This window comes from Polyodon spathula, chromosome 7, assembly GCF_017654505.1.
Source record: "Polyodon spathula isolate WHYD16114869_AA chromosome 7, ASM1765450v1, whole genome shotgun sequence".
Classification (NCBI taxonomy): domain Eukaryota; kingdom Metazoa; phylum Chordata; class Actinopteri; order Acipenseriformes; family Polyodontidae; genus Polyodon; species Polyodon spathula.
The window spans coordinates 55,763,296-55,781,908 of NC_054540.1; the positions used below are offsets into that span (position 1 = coordinate 55,763,296).

At 41.4% G+C, this 18,613-nt stretch overlaps 1 protein-coding gene across 2 annotated transcripts in view; it reads left to right on the forward strand.

Annotated features, from left to right (window-relative positions):
* The first annotated feature begins 15,004 nt into the window (after window positions 1-15,004).
* LOC121318869 (tumor necrosis factor receptor superfamily member 27-like) overlaps window positions 15,005-18,613 on the forward strand; it is a 9,131-nt gene continuing 5,522 nt past the window's right edge. The window contains exons 1-6 of one of the 2 annotated variants that reach the window (XM_041256008.1): window positions 15,005-15,118; window positions 16,535-16,590; window positions 17,066-17,179; window positions 17,421-17,599; window positions 17,764-17,855; window positions 18,389-18,499. In XM_041256008.1, the coding sequence (XP_041111942.1) occupies window positions 15,055-15,118; window positions 16,535-16,590; window positions 17,066-17,179; window positions 17,421-17,599; window positions 17,764-17,855; window positions 18,389-18,499 (616 nt within the window). In that variant the 5' untranslated portion in view covers window positions 15,005-15,054. The remainder of the gene's footprint in view (window positions 15,119-16,534; window positions 16,591-17,065; window positions 17,180-17,420; window positions 17,600-17,763; window positions 17,856-18,388; window positions 18,500-18,613) is intronic. The other variant, XM_041256009.1, reaches the window with a different exon arrangement.

Below are 18,613 nucleotides of genomic sequence, written 5' to 3' on the forward strand. Positions count from 1 at the left end.
CTCCTGCACTGCAGCGGTACTGCGACTGTACGTACCTGAGAACAGGACACAGGCACAGCTCAGTACCCAAGCAGGATAGAAGAGGCTGTGAGGAGTCTTGGTGCAGTATAGAGGAGTCCTGATTCTGTTCATCTCCAGTCTGAGAAAGGAAATAGCAGACAGGTTATGTGAAGATTACAGCAATTTAAATACTCTGGGTTTAGGTTCAATATTCTTTCGCTGTATCTAAGTGTTTTGTTTTTTTTTGGGGGGGGGGGGGGGCAGCTGGAAAACAAAACAAGAATGCTCAAACAAAAATTCAAGTTTTGTATCAACGTTTAAAAAAGACGAGAAAGGGGTACAAAGGCTAAATAAATCTTTTTTATATATAGAGATGCTATACTTCCTCATTTACATTATGGTTGTCAAAAAAAAAGTTATTTACAGTGTGCAATTCGCAGAATGTTTCCCCATTTCATGCTGAAATAACTTTCTGTACAGCTGCAGTGTGTACTTTACAGTCTGATAGATGGGATTTACATGTTTAAATCGGACAGTGTTGGATCACTCAGTACTCAGTACAGTGCAGAGAAAGAAATTAACATAAAACAGCAACAAGATTATTATTTTTTTGTTTGTTTTTTTTAATCTCTACATATTCCACAAGGCCTGAATATTTCAAGCATATGCTAAAATGTCCCTAAGGAGGTGCCATCTGAACTGACTCCTTGCTGGGCATATAGTACAAAAAAACATGCACTCTTCATTTTGTTACTGTCATTTACAACCTACAGTAAGCCTATTGTACCCTTCGGGGGATACAGACAAAGTAGACTGTCAACAAGGTATACTTTGTGATAAAGAGTGAGGCTGTGGAAGCAGAATGATTCAGACTGGCGTTTTAGTTTAAATCGAACACGATTGTGTAACACTGGCCTGTAGTTTAGGTAGACTAATATAGCGTGGTCTGAGTTGACAACATATTTCTTAAATTTACATTTACAATGTGTTTATAATTACGAATCCAGTTCTTGAGCTATTAACATAAACGCACATATATATATATATATATATATATATATATATAATATATATATATATATATATATATATATATATATATATATATATATATATATATATATATATATATATATATATATATATATATATATATAGATATATATATTTGTGTGTGTGTGTGTGTGTGTGTGTAAAACATTAAAATGATAAAATAATTGTAAAATGATAAAATTCACATGGTACCAAAAAGAAAAAAAAAAAATGGATCATTATAAAATAAATATTCAGATAAAATAAGCTATCCAATGAATATTAGAAAAGGAAGCTTACCTGTTAGTGTTATATTCATGTGGAAATCTCTGTATTACAGCCGACTATTTATCCAAAGTGCAAACAATCTCTTCTGATACACAGTGGAGCAGCACTTATCTTGGGTGCAACATTTATTGAAGCCTCTAAACCGTTTTTAATTTTTAAACTGTTACAAACACAATTTGTTTTTTTTTAAAGTAACGCTCCGTGCTTGTTGTGTCCGCCAGCCCGGTCTTGGTCTCGAGTTGAAAATGATCTTTGAAGTGACCTTATCGCTCCATTCCATAAGCGCGCGGTTGTTTACACAGGTAAATACCACGTCAGACACACACCTTGAGCACGGGCTATATATAAGACATTCTCTCAATTTCTCAATTTGCCCAGGTTAGACATCAACAGACTCTTCCTCGGTCTTTTTTTTTTTTTTTTTTTTTTTTTGCAAACAGAAATGTTTGCTAACGTTATAGTAACGCAGAGACAATAAACTTGCAGAGGTACTTCAAAATATCCTCAATAATTATCCAGACTACCCGTGCATATAGAAGTGTCTAGATAGATATGGCTAGGTATATACACCTAGACACTAGGCACATATTGCACCAAAATGTAGTTTGCACAGCATTAGTCGTTTGCACTGAATTAAAGTATTTTTAACCCGTATGCTTTACTTGTAATTTAACTAGTAAAAACAAAACAAAAACTCAACAGCTTCCTTTGCAAACTCAACATATGACTAAGTTATTAGTTACTCATTTTAAATGATTTAAGTGATTTTGCTTTAAACAAAATGGTGCAAAACGCATTTTTGTGAAATGCAGTGATACATCTGTAAGTCTATGTGCTTGTCGCATCCTACATGCATTTCCTTCACATTACAGGTTTTACAAAGTTTTGTTTGCATCCTACTTTCTCCATAGCATAGCGCAGTAAACTATTATAAAGGGTTTGCATATGTTTATTGTTAAGCAATAATAAATGTATTTTATCCAAACCAAGACGCTATGCAAAAGTATTATTATTATTATTATTATTATTATTATTATTATTATTATTATTTTAATATATTGTATTTTAATTGTCATATAAAAATACTTTTTTTTTTTTTTTTTTGTATGCCTGGTAGCCAAACACACAGAAACATTTCCCTACATAGTTCAATGTGATTTTGATTTATTTATTTTGTATTAGCTCCTGTTAAATAGAAGATTCATATGAGACTGTGCAGATTAAATCAGTTCAAAATCCAATGTATTTCACAAAGCTGTTAACTGCATGGATCGGCAGTCCACAGTTCACTTAGAGACTTGCCTGCATGTCCCGTTCTTCCTATTGATTAGCTGTAAAATGTCAGCTTTAATTTGAACCATGTGCAAAATGGCTGCCAAACACAGTATTGTGTCAGTATTCATTGCCGTCGCCTCAGTAGATACAGTACTCACATAGGAAGAACCGAGTTTATAGGCTATTGTTTTGTCGTCAATGAACAACCGTTACAAAATAAACATTTTTGTACTTGACAGGGCGTGCATCATCTGTATGTGTCACGACATTAGAGTGAGTTTAGAACCCTGAGTTTCCTCTCAGAATTCCACAATAACATGCAATATAAACAAAAATAAAAGTTTAATATAGTCATAGAAACGTATGCCGTGAGCATATTTTGAAAACTTCCAAGTAGCTGATCTGAGCCTCCCTGTTCAGTAAGGGTACAGCGCTCACGCGATGACAGAATACAGCCAGCACCACTGGTATGTTGTGAACGGTCGGCATGGACCTGAAGCAAAATGTGACTCAGCCCACTGTGTGTGTGTGGTCTCAGCTAATGCAACAGCTGGATCTGTATGTAAGCCCTGGGAGCTTAACTGTACTGACAGGGCGTACCCACTCTCTAAAGCTTAAATAGCCCAGAAGATGTCTTTATTGGTATTGAATGATAAACACAGACTTAATTAAGAATGGCCCCTCAAACAGGGAACAGGCACTGTCTCACAGTCTGTGATGCCTCAGTGGAAGAGTTCTGTTGCTCAGTAGCCTCTGGGTGCTGCAGTTAAACAATACAAGTTATTTTGCAGTATACATATTCTTTTTCCCTTTCTGCCAGAGCAAGTACAAGACCAACCCAGTTTGCTGGTATGATGAGACTGATTTCTGCTTTAATGTTCATGCACAGTATTGAAATCAGTGCAGTTTCATCGTTAAACACAGTTTTTTTTTGTTTGTTTGTTTTTGTTTTTGTAAATGCCTGGACAATGTATACACTTGCAGAAAAAACATATTCCAAACTGGCAAATATCTGAAAGAAAAAACCCAATCACAAATCTAAAATGAATACAAAATGATTGTGTACTGCCCACAAAGACCTAAACGAAATGTCTGAGTTGCTTGTTTCTGGTTTGGTAACTTTTTCACGTTTTTAAAAATCTGACAAAAGTGTTTGTTAGAAACATTGAGAAGTCTATGTGAGTGACACTATAATAAGAGTGTCCAATCCCAGTCCTGGAGAGCCATTCCTGTCCAGGTTTAACAGGGACAATGAACTGCTTCAGGGTCTGGATGGAGGTTTGATTCAATTAAACCATTTAGAACAGGGCTGAAGCAAAGACCAGGACTGGAAGGACCAGCTCTGGCCACCCCTGTACTAGAGTGTCTGTAAATATTTTGACCTGTTTAAAGTGAGTTTTAAGGTAACCTTAAGAACAGGAAAAAACACTCCAAGTTCTGTTTCTTTTTTTAAAACAGCTGTTCTATATTAAATATCAAGCCCAACATGATTAGTAGCTTTATGGTGTTCTGGGAAAATAAACATCCTGCTTTGATCATCGGTTGACATTATCCAAGGCTTATGGAACAAAGAAATCGAACTCCTCCATAATCTCGCTTGGAGAAAGCTGATCTTTGCTCTCTGCCCTCTGCATACTGAGTTTTACTGCCTGATTCAATAAGTAACACATTCGTTGAACATAGATACTTCTGCAGGATGTGTGCATTTGAGGCCCTCTCTGGGGACCGAGAGATAGTCCAGCTCTTCTTCAAAGTTTATATACAGGAGAGCAAAGAAACTCAGCAGGAAGAGGCACAGAACTCAAAGGCAGCAAGACTACAGAACTGGCAATGTGGGTCATGCAGGGAATCCAACGCCTATCTATCTTAGTTCATGAGCTGTTTCATATGAGACCATTCCTCCATCTGGAGCACATTGAAAACACCAGCAAGCAAAGCACTTTCTAATCCACTCATAAAAGTATGCCACAGTGTGTTTGCAGAGCATCTGAGAGGTTAGCCGTGCTTTTTTCCCACGCTTGTACTGCACACTTGCTGTTCTGTACCGTAGTAAACCAGAATTCCTAGTGATTCCATGCTTTACCATGTTTTTACTGTGCAGCTTGCAACTCTGTATGCTTTTACCACAGTATCATTATCAATAAACACAAGACACGCTATGCCCACACACACACACACACACTCACACTCTTCACACGGCCCTTCCCACTTTCCTGGGGGTGGCTCTCTCTAGTGGAACTCTTCCTTCTCGCTCTCTCAGACCACACAGTTCCCAAGGGATTGCGCAAGGGCAGTGAACTCCACTCATCACCACACAGAGAGTGCCCAGAAGCAGCCGCACCCAGCCCCCTGGCCCCAGCCCCACACTGCACCTGTCTTCAGCCTGGCAGCAGTTCATATTCCACAGGAGGAGATGACATTAAAGAGGGGCTCTGTTCAAGCTTCTTTACTGTATCCATGAGCATTGTGATCATTGTACAACAGCACAGTGTGTTATCAGTACACTGCAGCGCCCTCACCTGTATTTTTTCTACCAGGGATGAATATTTTGACCCTCTAGGAACCATTATTTGGGAATATTGGTTCCCATTCCGAATATTTGTACCCCATTATTTTATTTTTTTTTGTAACAAAGTAATCTTTCTTTGCAAATAAGTCTATATTCATGCACTTTGAACTACAACCTTAATTTCAAGACTACTTACCTACCCTGACCCTAATCCTAAACCTGTCTCCTCTGACCAATCCAGTCTCACCTGGGGGAACAAGTATTAGTTTACACCAGCACACAGAAATGATACGAAGCTACTGTCCCATGAATTTTTTACCTTTATGTTATTATTTTATTTTATGATCATGTATTCTGGCCACCCGTCATGTGTTTTTTTTTTCTTTTCTTTTTCTGGTCACACACGGATAGCTTATCCAGTAGGTTCTCTGTCTCCTTGTCCATTGTGAATCGCCAAAAGGCTTATCTGACAGCCTTGTGACTGTCAGCACACAAAACCCTTGACAGATATCTGCTTTTATGGAGCCACTGTGCAAACAGAGATGATCCCCTGGTGACGCCAGCTTTGAGTTTATTTACTGTTTGAACTTTTTCATTTGTGGTGTTTGGGGTTTGTCATGGTTCTCCACAGGGGCTGCAGCCTGAAATCCTCCAGGACTGCCATTCTGATAAAGTGTTGAAGGGTTTCATTCAATAAATCTTAGCAGTTGTGCACATCCATTCGCTACATTGGTCTCAAATGGGCAATTCTGATAGACATGCATGTCTTAGTAAACATTTCTTTTCATTTGGAAATCAGACGGTACAGCACTAGCTTCAAGAAATCTCTGTTTGCAAGCCATGCTTTTAGGTGGTGTTGCACTTCCTGAAATTGTCCCCACCCCTTCTATGCCTTTGCTGTCATTAACCAATCAGCTGCTCCCTCTATTGACTGACATGTTTTCAGCCAATAACATGACCCACACTGCTGAGGTGAAATGACTGGAAGTAAAGACTTCCCCATGGAGTGGCAGCAAATAGCATGATTTTACCAGCTCACCATACTGATTTCATTTAGATAGGGTTCTTAAACAAACAGCAAACCAAAGGAGCTCCAAACTGTTGGCTAGTGAAAGGCTTATATTTAAAAATACTCACAGACATCACTTTCAGGATGCAATCTAGAAGTGAGCGCCAAAGTGAAGGAGCTCAAAAACTAAAAGCCCTTGAAAAATGTGGCTTTTAATGGAGTTCTTGGAATAATCAAGGGGCCATCACTTGACGATCTCAAAGTACGAGTTGGTTTACAGGGAATAAGTAACTCATCCAAACAGGCAGCGCCTTAACCATGAATAGCCTTGTAAGGGAGGAGCAGTGTTTTGAAACCAATGCGCTGCTTCCCGGGAAGCTAGTGTAGAGACCTTAAAACTGGGGAAATACAACCAATAGACTTGTGTGTGCAGTAAGATACCACAGTGGCTGTGCAGTTCAACTGCAGTCAAACTACACACACACACAGTTGATTCTTCCCCTAGGGGGCTAGAGCTGCAGTTCAGAGCGCTCTCTATCACCAACACTCATGAACAGCAAACTGGTGGTTGCTTTTCAAATTGCTGGTCTAGAAATATCTCTTGGCATACACGATTACTTTGGCACCTGTTTATCTCCTTTAGGCTTCAATTACGGACACTGGACTTGGTTGGCACTGCCCCCCAACTCAACCAGAGCTGATTAAACACAGCCCTCCCCTTGGCATTCATATCAGCTTAGCAAACTCTCAGCTGTGACAAAACACCTCTGGCAAGGCATAGGGGTAAAACCTGGTCATTAATCTTTACCGTGGCAAATTTGCATTAGCTTTACCAAAATCACTGTAGGTTCTAATGATACACAATTTTCAATTTGACAGTTCAATTCTAAATGGAGCAAAACAAATGCAGGAGTTGATGGGTTACCTTCCCAAACTATGAAAAGAGGCTTTACCCATAGCTATGAGATCTGTTTGCTCACTGCTCATTGTGGGTACAGTGCCAGAGATATGGAAAGTTTCAAACAGCAGAGATAACGTCAGCTTTATGAATTGTAATCCCTGTAATGATTTAATAACAAGCAAAGCAAACAGGACACTAGATACACTGTCCACCGCTTTCCAGAGTGAAGAAGCATAAAGCGATTGCAAGTCAGCTGTTAGCAGTGATTTACAACAGCAGACATCACCCGAAATAAACTCCATGGTCTCTAGAAAAAAAATCCCTCGATCACTATTCACTCACGCATTGTAGACAGGGTGAGATGTGCACAGTCGAATGATGATCCTGTAGCAGGTTTTTCCAGCCTATCTTCTTCCTGTTTTGTATCCTTTCTTATGCTTGCTGGTCTCAATCCTCTCATTAAGATGGATTCCCTCATAAATAACAGCATCTCTTGATTTCCTCCCATGACCTACTCAATCACTCTACAATAATTCCCAGTGTCATGGGTCTTGTTGCTAATATATGCCAATATATTGACCTTGATGTTTTAAATCGGACCCCTGCAAGGTCTGTACTCTGTCACCACAACACAAGACATAGCATTCCCTTTTCCTCTAAGGCTGTGTTCCAATCAGCTTTATAAAAGGTTTTTTCAAACGGGTGTCATTTTTGATCAAATGACATCCTGGGGGAAAGGTTAGCATTCAACAGAACTCCATGGTAAAGTTCCAACATGATGTCCAACAAAACCATTTAGAATGCTCATGGAGAAGTTTCCAAACATTCTCATTCTATAAACCTTGGGTGCCAAGGTTAGGGTTAAGGTTAGGGGTAAGGTCAGGGTTAGGGTTAGGGTTAGAGTTAGGGTTAGGGTTAGGGTTAAGATTAGTGTTAGGGTTAGGGTTAGGGTTAGGGTTAGGGTTAGGGTTAGGGTTAGGGTTAGGGTAAGAATTTTGAATTTTGAAGTCAAGAGGACTAAAAACTTGGGTTGGCACCTCTGAGGTACAAAAAAACAGGACCTCCAAATGGAAAGGGGGTGGTGTTAAAAGTTCATACTCTCTTTAAAAATCCTCTATTCATCGAATAGGAAACACTGATAACATCACCACCACAGTATTGACCACAATTCATATTGTGTGTCTGTTGCAGGGATATTGTATCCTGATGTATCTACCTTGTACTCAATTTAGTGTCCCAGGAAGGCATATCAAATTCCTAGGACCTTCCTCAAAATCGGGATGATCTAGGGAAAGCAGGGACAGGTGTGAACCCTACTGAGAGCAATGGTAACAGTTTAAACTTGCAGCCTGCAGGACACATTGCCGTTCTGAGTAATTGCTGGCTAGTTTTATACAGTTAATCAATTGTATCTCAATATTTGCCTTTCCTTTGCACTTGCTTCAGAAGCAGATCCTGCATCACTTCCCTCCAGACACAGCTGCAAGCCTCCCAGCCTCCAGGCAGAAGAGAACCACACGGTACCTTTCTCCTACTGTATCCCTCATTGTTAAGCAGCAATGATAATACTATGAGACCCTATTCTCCTTTATCAGTGCAGAGCTATTCCAATATTGAGACTGTGATTGGAACTTCTGATAGGGTTTCCATGCAGGTTGCCAGAGAACAGCTAGTATTGCATCCATCAGCCATCAAGTGGGATGTTGCATGCTGGTACCATATAATGTGTGTAAATATTTATATACAGTATGTACACATTGTCTATTTCACTGATCTTGTGCTCTTGTTTAATGTAACTTGTATACTTCATAAAGCTTAGATCAGTGATCAAAGCAGATTTTCATAACATTTATAAAAGGGTTCATCTTTTAGTAAGCAAGACATCCTGTCTCATCTACAGTATGGGGCAGGCAACGGTATTTTATCTCTTTACGAGTTTTGCTATTGTGATCTGCCATCGTGGCTAATCTATATATTTGCAGATGTCTGTGATCCATCTTGCAAGCATTGTAAATTAAACAAAGCACAAATTATCCCAGTACTAATGTTTTTTTTTGTTGTTGTTGTTGTTGTTGTTGTTGTTGTTGCAATTGAAGAAAATCTGTCGCCTTCTTGGAGATCCAATACTGCAGAAGAGCGTTCTGAACAGCAGGAAGGGGCCTTTTACCGGCACGCGGGGGCGAAAAAACAAAACCACGGGGCTTCTTACCCATACATACGGGGGGGTTACCCATACATGTACCCCATATAATATATATATTATATTATATATATATATATATCTATATAATATATATATATATATATATGAGTTTGTGCGTCCAGTGAGTTTGCAGAGTTGTTAAATTACTCAGAAAATAGTTGATCGCAAAATTAAGGTTATCGTGGTTGTTCAATCCCACCAGAAAATTTTAAGGACACATGTGTACTACTGCGCGACTGAGAATGCTTACGTGCGTTCGAAGCTTAGTAGTGCTGAATCTGGAGGAGAAATACAAATAAAATCAATGAGTAAAAGTACAGCTTCTGAGAGCTGGAGCTAATAATAATAATAATAATAATAATAATAATAATAATAATAATAATAATCTAGGCTACTTAGTATTGAACAATCTCATTTATTACAATTCTGTAGCTTTGTCATGCTTCACTGTACACACTTTTTCAGTCAAACTATCACACAAGATAAGACTGTGCTATAGCTGCCCTTGACAGCTTACATGTCACTAGATAGTCACTGTAGAATTTTGGAAGAGCTAAACTTCTCCTGGTAATATGATACAAAGTGTTATATTGTCTTTAAAACAAACCCTCCTAGCTTGCAATTTACTTAATCATGGGGTAAGAGGCCTCCCATAGGCTTCTTACCCCAAACAGTGGGGGGGCTCGTAGCCAAAAGGCCCTTTACCCCACGTAGGCTTCTTACCCCACCCTAGCCTACGTTTGGAGAACCCTTGAAACTAGGAAGCTGTGTTGCCATAAACCATCATTAATAATACATATAATTGTGAAGGCGGAACCTGAAAATGCAGTTCATTGTGAAGGGGCCCATTGTAAAGGTGGTGATGAAGCCGTGAAATCAGTTGACATGATGGGCTGATGAGCCAGCTTGCCAGCCGGTAGAAGGCAGCCCGTGTATCCCTCCCTGCAACACCAACACATGGACAAAGAAGACGTGTGAGGGGCTAAAGAATAGAAAAAGGGGAAGTTTCTGAAGGCTGTCTCGCTTCTTTTTTTTTTTTGGCACAATTACCTGCCCACGCCAGGTGAACGTGAAATGCCGTTAAGCGCTCACAACAAGGAAGGCTGAGTGACACCAAGCGTGCCTTTAATATTTGCATAGTGTAGTTCGCTGTTGTTTCTGTGTTTATTTCTTTTTTAATCTGACAGTTCTTTGTAAACCCACAATGCCACCCACGCCTCTGGTAAGATGTAATTCACAAAGCTGCATTGTATTTATTATCTACCCCGTGCGTTCGGAACACTTCAGAGCTGTGCGCATGCGTGTAAAATTCCTTCGAGCCAATCTCTGTCTGCAAACGGCTTGATTGCTTTTTTCATGAAACTGATTGTAAAAAGTTATAGAGATGTCTGAAAATAATCAGCATGTTGGGTAGTGAGTCGTATCCTGCAAGCATCGTTTAAATGACTTCAAAAGAAATTCAATGTTTGTTTTCTAAAGCAAACAAAAAAAAAATGACCATGTACAGCACTTACAGTGATAAAGAATGTATCGATAAAGAATATCAACCAGCTGCCTACACATTAGTTCTTTAGCTTTATAGCATACATAAAAGCCGGTGTTTGTTTTAAGTTCTGTTTTAAGATGACGGGTGTAGAAACATTGGCTCTCACACCCGCAGTCGGCTTCCCCGCGCTCTTTGCTATAAACAAGTCCCTGCTCTTTCCAGCCTCCCCGGTGTTAGTTCCGTGTGTGTGTGTGTGTGTGTGTGTGCTTATCAAAGCCACCGAATTTAAAACTGCCAGTGTAGTGCTTCTCACCCTTTTTCAATGTAGGCTGCACCTTGGTGGTTGGATTTTTTCCCACGGACCACTAGCTTTTTTAAACCGATTTGCATATATAATGTGGTCCCGGGGCTTGACTTGCAGTTCATCAAGTAATAGTTTCATTTTGAGCATTGAAAGTTGCTGAAGGCAAAGTTTCCGTCTATTTTGTTTAAAAAAGTGTTTTTTTTTTTTTTTGTTGTTGTTGTTGTTTTTTTTTTTTTTTTTTTTTTTTTTTTTTTCCACATTGTGAATGCTTTGTAGATAAATGGCGTCTCGATTTTGCAAGTTTAAGTTTCGTTTGGGAAAAACAGACAAATAATGCACTGGTTCTTTGTGTAGTCCTCAGATCGAGTACATGTGTACCAATGCTGCTGTCGCAACACTCCTAACGCTGCTTAGCTACTGCCCTCAGTCGACAAATTCGCTCCATGTGCATATTAAAAAAACACACGGGAATACGAAGACGAGGTGGGTGGGAAGCAATTAGAAAACTTAACAATGTTTTCCAGAAGTAATATTAAGAGAATTTCCCTTTGGCATATAGTCTTGAGATATTAAAGATGGCTGAATAAACCCATGTAATAACATGGGGCTGAAATCGAGCATTCACTAGATTTTTAAATAATGCTGGTTAAAAAAAAACAAAAAACTCTAATTTTGACAAGACAACTGTGGCTTGATAATGTGTAACAGTTACCGAGTTAGTATTTCTTTCACATCAGGGAGCTGTAATGTAATTTATAAGCACACCGGGGGTAAACGCACACTACGTACATATCTGATGATGATATATCGGGTGGTTACACCTGTCTGTTGTGTTGCTCAGCAGTATATATTGTAGTTGCACTACGTTTGATTGTGTAGAAATGGTTTTTTGCAAGATCTGCAGAACCGAGTTTTGGGAGTTTTTCGCGGACCACCTGGACTTTACTGACGGACCACAAGTGATCCGCGGACCCCTGGTTGAGAACACTGCGTCAGTGTTTTAGTTTTGCTGCGGGCTCCAGCACAAATAATGTAATATGTGGTCTTGTTTTCGTCTTATTCTTTGGTGGTGGTGAACTGAAGATTTTCGCTGCCCCATTCACAATATAATCGCCTTCTAAAGCATTAATTTTTACATTCATTAATTGTCCAAGTTCTCTGTATAGTTCCCGTTTTAAAATTAGTCTAGTAGTGAAAAAAACACACGTAATCTGACAGCAAAAGTAAAGACTGCACACTGAAAGGCTGCCTGTCTGCCTGCCATTTAAGTGAGTGAGGTGTCCTGCTCCCAAAAATGAAATAGCCTCAGGAAGACTGAACCGAAACTTAAATATAAATTATAAAGAAATAATGTAGATTTAATAACATTTACAAAGAGAAGATAACAGCAGCTTTACTGTCTGGGCAACACACATTGAAATGGAAACTTTTTTCTAGACCTGCATTTAATAAGAATTACATAAGAATTATAACATTTGTCTTTATTACTTTACAGGGTGGACATAAAAACACAATATTCTACAATGTTCTGTTTTTCAGATCAGCATTTAAATATTTAGGCACATTTGTGGTATAATGATTTTGAATGGACAACACTATTTTGTTGTGGTTTCATATACATTATGTTTAACTGTCAAAAGATGTGAAATAACATGTTTGTGTGGGGTGGGGCCCAGAGGGATAATTCTTAAAGTAGCCTGATTTACATAGAAAGCGTTGACAGTGGTGCAAGCGAGTGAGCGTTCACATGTTTCTTTTGTGAAAAAGTGAGTGAACCCCCCCCCCCCCACACACACACACACACACACAAACACACACAAACACACACACACACACACACACACACACACACACCCTATAAGTGGATTTCTAAAGCTTCGAAGTTACGTTATATAAAATCACTACATCTTCTTGTCCGTATGGGTATAGAACAGTGTATTATCTTTACATGCGCGCAGCAGTGAATGAATTGGTGATGCGTGCAGGTTCTTTGAGTGTGTTTGAGTGTAAAGCAGTGTGTGATCTTATTTCAGAAGAGCGGAGGCCTCTCTCAGACAAACGGCCTCAGTCTGGGTAGAACATACTGAGGTAAGAGATGACGACAGTGTTGTGCCGTGACTGGAAGATGGAAATGTGAGACGTCTCAACCGTACAGCTCGACACCCCTGAATCGCTGCTGAAGCAAAAGGTTCACTTGAGAGAGACGCCCTTCAGCCAACAAATGTTTCCAGGTGCCATTTGTTGAAACAAGTACAACTAAGACGCTTCAGAGCTTCAACTCTTTTGGAGTTGAAATGTAAAAGCAGTAGACTATACAGATTGATACCTTTTCCAGCAGCAGTGTCCATCATTCAGAATTAGAGCGCAGGCATCAAAGCAGTCTTGATTTGGGCAGCCAGGGTGGTACTTGTATAATCAGCTAGCTGCTTCAGAAACAGGTCCCTGAATGCTGCCTGGTGTTTCATTGGCTTAACAGAGAGTGGTGTCAGTTGTGAGCTGGTCTTTATAGGGGACTGGTCACAAGACAGGAGTTTACTGTGCAGGGTTTGCAGGGGCAAGGTGGATTCTGCATGCAAACTTGGTGCAAGTTGGGGATATGATTCCAGTGATCTCATTCTTACCTGTGGTACCTAACTTTTGCACTAAAGATAGAGCTAAAGAGAGTTTCAACATGCTTGCTAACTTCACCACCCACCTACACACGCACACATGCACACACAAATGAATACACGCACACGCACGCACACCCACCCACCTACAGACATGCACACGCACGCACACAAATACACACACACCTACACACACACACCCAACTACCCACACACACACATAGATGCACACTATCAGGCACCTGTACACATATTGCTCCAGCACATGCACAAGCACTGGCACACAGTGACACATGCAGGTAGTGAGAAGGTCAGGTAGCTGTGAGTGTTTCCAAGCCTGACAGCAGATATACAGCACCCTGCCTGTAAAGCATCCAGGAGTGTAAGTATTACATTCCACTTACAATTCTGCCCTAATAAGTTGCAAATGTTTCAGAGCAGTCAGTAACTGATTGTGTGAAATGGACATAAAATATCCCACAGTGTGAAGCTTCCCTAATTCCTAGACGCAAAGGAGCATGACGCTGTTCTTCTTCTCCTGGGGATTGTTCTGCTGTGCCAGTACAGAGGGCTCAACTTGTTCTTCCACTTGTTTGAGACTGCCAGATGACACAGTTAGCAGTTGAGAGGGGAACTCCCATTTGTGTGGGTCATGTGACTGACTTTCCATAGATCACCAGACCGCTCTCGCCAGGGTGATTTAAGGTGGAGCCTGCTCTCTCTGGCATGTTGAGTGCAGCTGTGTTTTCTACATAGACTGCCGACTTGCTCGGTGCTTTTGACCAGTCTGCTGTATAATATGCATAACACTGGCTGCGCTCACAAAACTACCAAGCACTGGTGATGAGAGCAATTTAATATTGGAGTTGTGACTTGCCATACTGTAAACCCCTCTATGTCCATAGCCTCAGAATTAGTCCCTACAGATTTTAGTTAGGAAGGTGAAACTGTAAGAATGCTTACTGTATGCAGCAGGCTGCCCCCTGTTTTAAGGGTCAGGGTTAAGCAATGTGAATGAAATCATACACTGGGACAGAACAGGCAAACCTAGCGTGCATACAGTACACAGGCACACAATAACCCACTATCACTACATTTGGCTCTGAAAGGCGAATGGGCAGTTCTTCATTTTAATTCCTTTTTTAAGAAACAATTGTCCATTATCGAAGCTCAGTATTGAACGCTCTCTCTTTTTAGCTCTGTGGTCCTGACTTTGACTTCCCTCTTTGTTCAAGTTCAGGGGCTTGTCAGGGCAATTCCAAAGACACCTGTTGTGTGGGGGGCGGAGACTTGAGCTGCAGCCAGCCAATCGGCTCAAAGAGTGCCTCCACTAGCCCCTCTCCATCTGTTTAAAACAGTGTTTCTTAGCTTGTCTGGAGAGAGGAGGGTGACAGTGTTGTGTGTGTGTGTGTGTGTGTGTGAATCAGTTTCTTGCTACATGCTTGACTGTCTGGACAGCAGAGAAAGCTGCACATGTAATAGCCTTGCAATTGTTCCACAAGGTAAGACATTTTGAACTCATGAACTGAACTTGTAGTTTTAAGTATTTGCATTTGGAAAGGTAGGTACATACACTGATATTCTTCACCCTATATGAACAACTGTAGTTACAAGTATACAGCAAGTACAGCTAGGATGTCATTACAGTGACTGTAGGTACAATGTAATGCTGCTGATAGGATGTTATTACAGGGACTGTAGTTACACTGTAATGCTGCTGATAGGATGTTATTACAGGGACTGTAGTTACACTGTAATGCTGCTGATAGGATGTTATTACAGGGACTGTAGTTACAATGTAATGCTGCTGATAGGATGTTATTACAGGGACTGTAGTTACACTGTAATGCTGCTGATAGGATGTTATTACAGGGACTGTAGTTACACTGTAATGCTGCTGATAGGATGTTATTACAGGGACTGTAGTTACACTGTAATTCTGCTGATAGGATGTTATTACAGGGACTGTAGTTACACTGTAATGCTGCTGATAGGATGTTATTACAGGGACTGTAGTTACACTGTAATGCTGCTGATAGGATGTTATTACAGGGACTGTAGTTACACTGTAATGCTGCTGATAGGATGTTATTACAGGGACTGTAGTTACACTGTAATGCTGCTGATAGGATGTTATTACAGGGACTGTAGTTACACTGTAATGCTGCTGATAGGATGTTATTACAGGGACTGTAGTTACACTGTAATGCTGCTGATAGGATGTTATTACAGGGACTGTAGTTACACTGTAATGCTGCTGTAAACTGAAGTGTAGTTTAGCTGCAATGCTCTTTGAGAAACGAAAAGCACTGTGAACTGTTCTTTCCTTTAAGACACCAGAAAAGCACTGTGAACTGTTCTTTCGTGCTGCATATGTGCTTTGCCTCTTGTGCTGCTTCTTGGCTTGGGTGATTTTTGCCTTGGTGCTGCCATATGAAATCAGAGGGTTCTGCTGAACGATTGTGGGAGTTCTGGGCATATGAAATTCAGAGGGTTCTGATGAACGCTTGTGGAGTTCTGGGAAGGGTTTGGTCAATGCAGATGGAGTCTGGTTAATATCAGCAAAGGATGCATCCAGCACACAATCTGCGCCTCTCTGAGACTGGCACAGTAATTTAACATCGCATTCCAATGAGACGTGCAGCAGCAGCCTGTTAAATATGACACGCCAACACCGGCAGTGTTCACGTGTAACCAGTAGAGGGCGGAGTCTGGCTCTTCACTGAATACCTGCCTGTACACAGTGCGGGTTTGAATTCTTATCATTACATGCTGGAAAAACACTCACCTGAGATACAGTCAATGCACAGATTTGTATATGGGTGCTAATTGGATGTTTAGGGCACTGTTGAAGAATGCTGTAATTGTTACATTGTTCAAGCTGATTAAAGGGGAAGTTGACTGTGATTATTTTGCAGTGTCCCAGCTGAGAGCCAGTGTAATGGACCGCCCTGCAATCACAGTATCCCTGCTGGTAAGCAAACTCTAACCTTCATGAGTAGGACATCTCCAGCATTAGTTATAGCAATCCCACACACCATGCAGGGTTAGGGCTTTCAAACTGCAATATAATGACACATGGGTACTGTATATTATTAACAACCACACGTTCTATATATTTTCAAGCAGAGATGTTACACTTTAGCTATTGTTTGTTTGTGCAGGTGTGATGCGTGGTGGGGGGCTGTATGACATGTTTCTAAGTGCTGGATGTCTGCCTCGAATCAAGCTGGTAGTGTGTTTACCACTGACTCTTTGCAGTGTCGCTTCATACAAAGAGAGCAAGAGAAAGTACAGCCAGCTTGGTTGGCAGCAGCCACCGAACACTTAGAAACACATTATAACTAGTTATTAAATCTAAATTAAAAAAATTAGCTTCCATTACACAGGACGGAGCTGTACTGCACTGTAGTGTATTGAGCGGTGTCCCTGTGTCTGTCCGTCTCCAGGTGTGGTGTCTGCTCTGCAGCTCCTGCTCCAGCTGCAGTGATACGCAGTACCGCTCCTCTGACGGGAGCTGTAAGGAGTGCCAGCCGTGTCCCGCAGGTGAAGAGCCCCAGGAGGTAAGCTCCTGGATAAGGGTGTGCATGTTGCAAGGAGGAGAGGAATGTGCGGCTGCATTTAAAACTGAATAAACAAGCATGGCATTCCTGAGAAGTGCCAAAACTGTGGAAGACTGTTAGTGCAAACATGAGTGCGTGAACCTGCAACCACAGACTTGAAACATGCCTTTATAATTCCAGCAGCTCTTATTGGCATTGCAGTATGTATGATAGACAGAGTGTTTTCCCCTCTCCCCTCCAGGACTGCGGGATTGACTCTGGGTGGCCGGTACAATGCGTGCCCTGTGAGGACGGCAGGTACTCCCCTGACCGGGGCTTGAACCCGTGCTGGTCCTGCACACAGTGCCACGTTCAGAACAGGGAGGAGCTCTCCCCATGCCAGCACACCGCCAACGCCAAGTGTGGCCGCTGTTTAAAAGGGTAGGTGCTCCAGCTCCTGCGGGGGAGGTTTCAAACAAATACTTCCCTGTGCTGTGATTGAATCTACCTTGTTTGCGCAGCAGGACTCACACCTGAAACAAAGTGCACTTACAGCACCTCAGCGCCCCCTGCTGGTGTGACCCTGCCCCTCTTCCCTTCCCCAGGTTCTTTGAGCTCAAGCGCACAGACGGGGGGTCGGAGCTGGTCTGCATCCCCTGTGCCGGCACCGACGTGATGAGCCGCAAGGAGTGCCAAGGTACCCGTCACTGAGGGGCACAGTTCTGCGGTGATAAGCATGGCTTTTTAGTAAGGTCAAAGAAGTATTCTACAGTCGCTTTCCAGGATTACACCTGTTTCATGTTGCATGATTGAAGTATGGGATATTTAACTTAAATGAAAGAGCGTTTTCAATACTAAATATGGTGAAGTGGAAAACCCAGGCTTGAGCAACAAGCAGAGAAACTGAGATGGAACAGACACACAGGCTCTCAGAACCTGACAGCAGTTTAACCCTGTCCTGCATTGAGTTCAGCACGCTGGACATTGAAATAGGAGGCACGGCCCATGTCATTTATGATGTTTAAATCTTTGCCTGCATGCATGCATTTGTGTGTGCTTTGGGTTCAGCTGAGACAGCAGGGCACTTTATACTACAGGTGTGGAATAGCTACAGTACATTATAGTAGCTCAAACACTCAGTGAAATACTGCCCTGGGGCTGAGCTGTGCAGAAAGCCTTGGTGTGCTGGACAAGTTTCTCAAGTTCCTAAGAGCTGTTGTGTGCCCCCAGTGACGGAGCCCCACGAGGCCTCCATGGCTGTGATTGGCATGGTCTCAGCCGCCTCTGCCTTCGCACTGGTGCTGCTGCTGTGGATCCTCGTGTTCATCACCAAGCAGATCAGTGAGTAGCAGCCTGGCCAGAGACACTCAAACACATTGTAGACTAGTGGCAGTGAATCAGTGCCTTCATTAGAGAACCACTGACCTCAGTGTTTCTGACCTGTGCTCGTTGCGT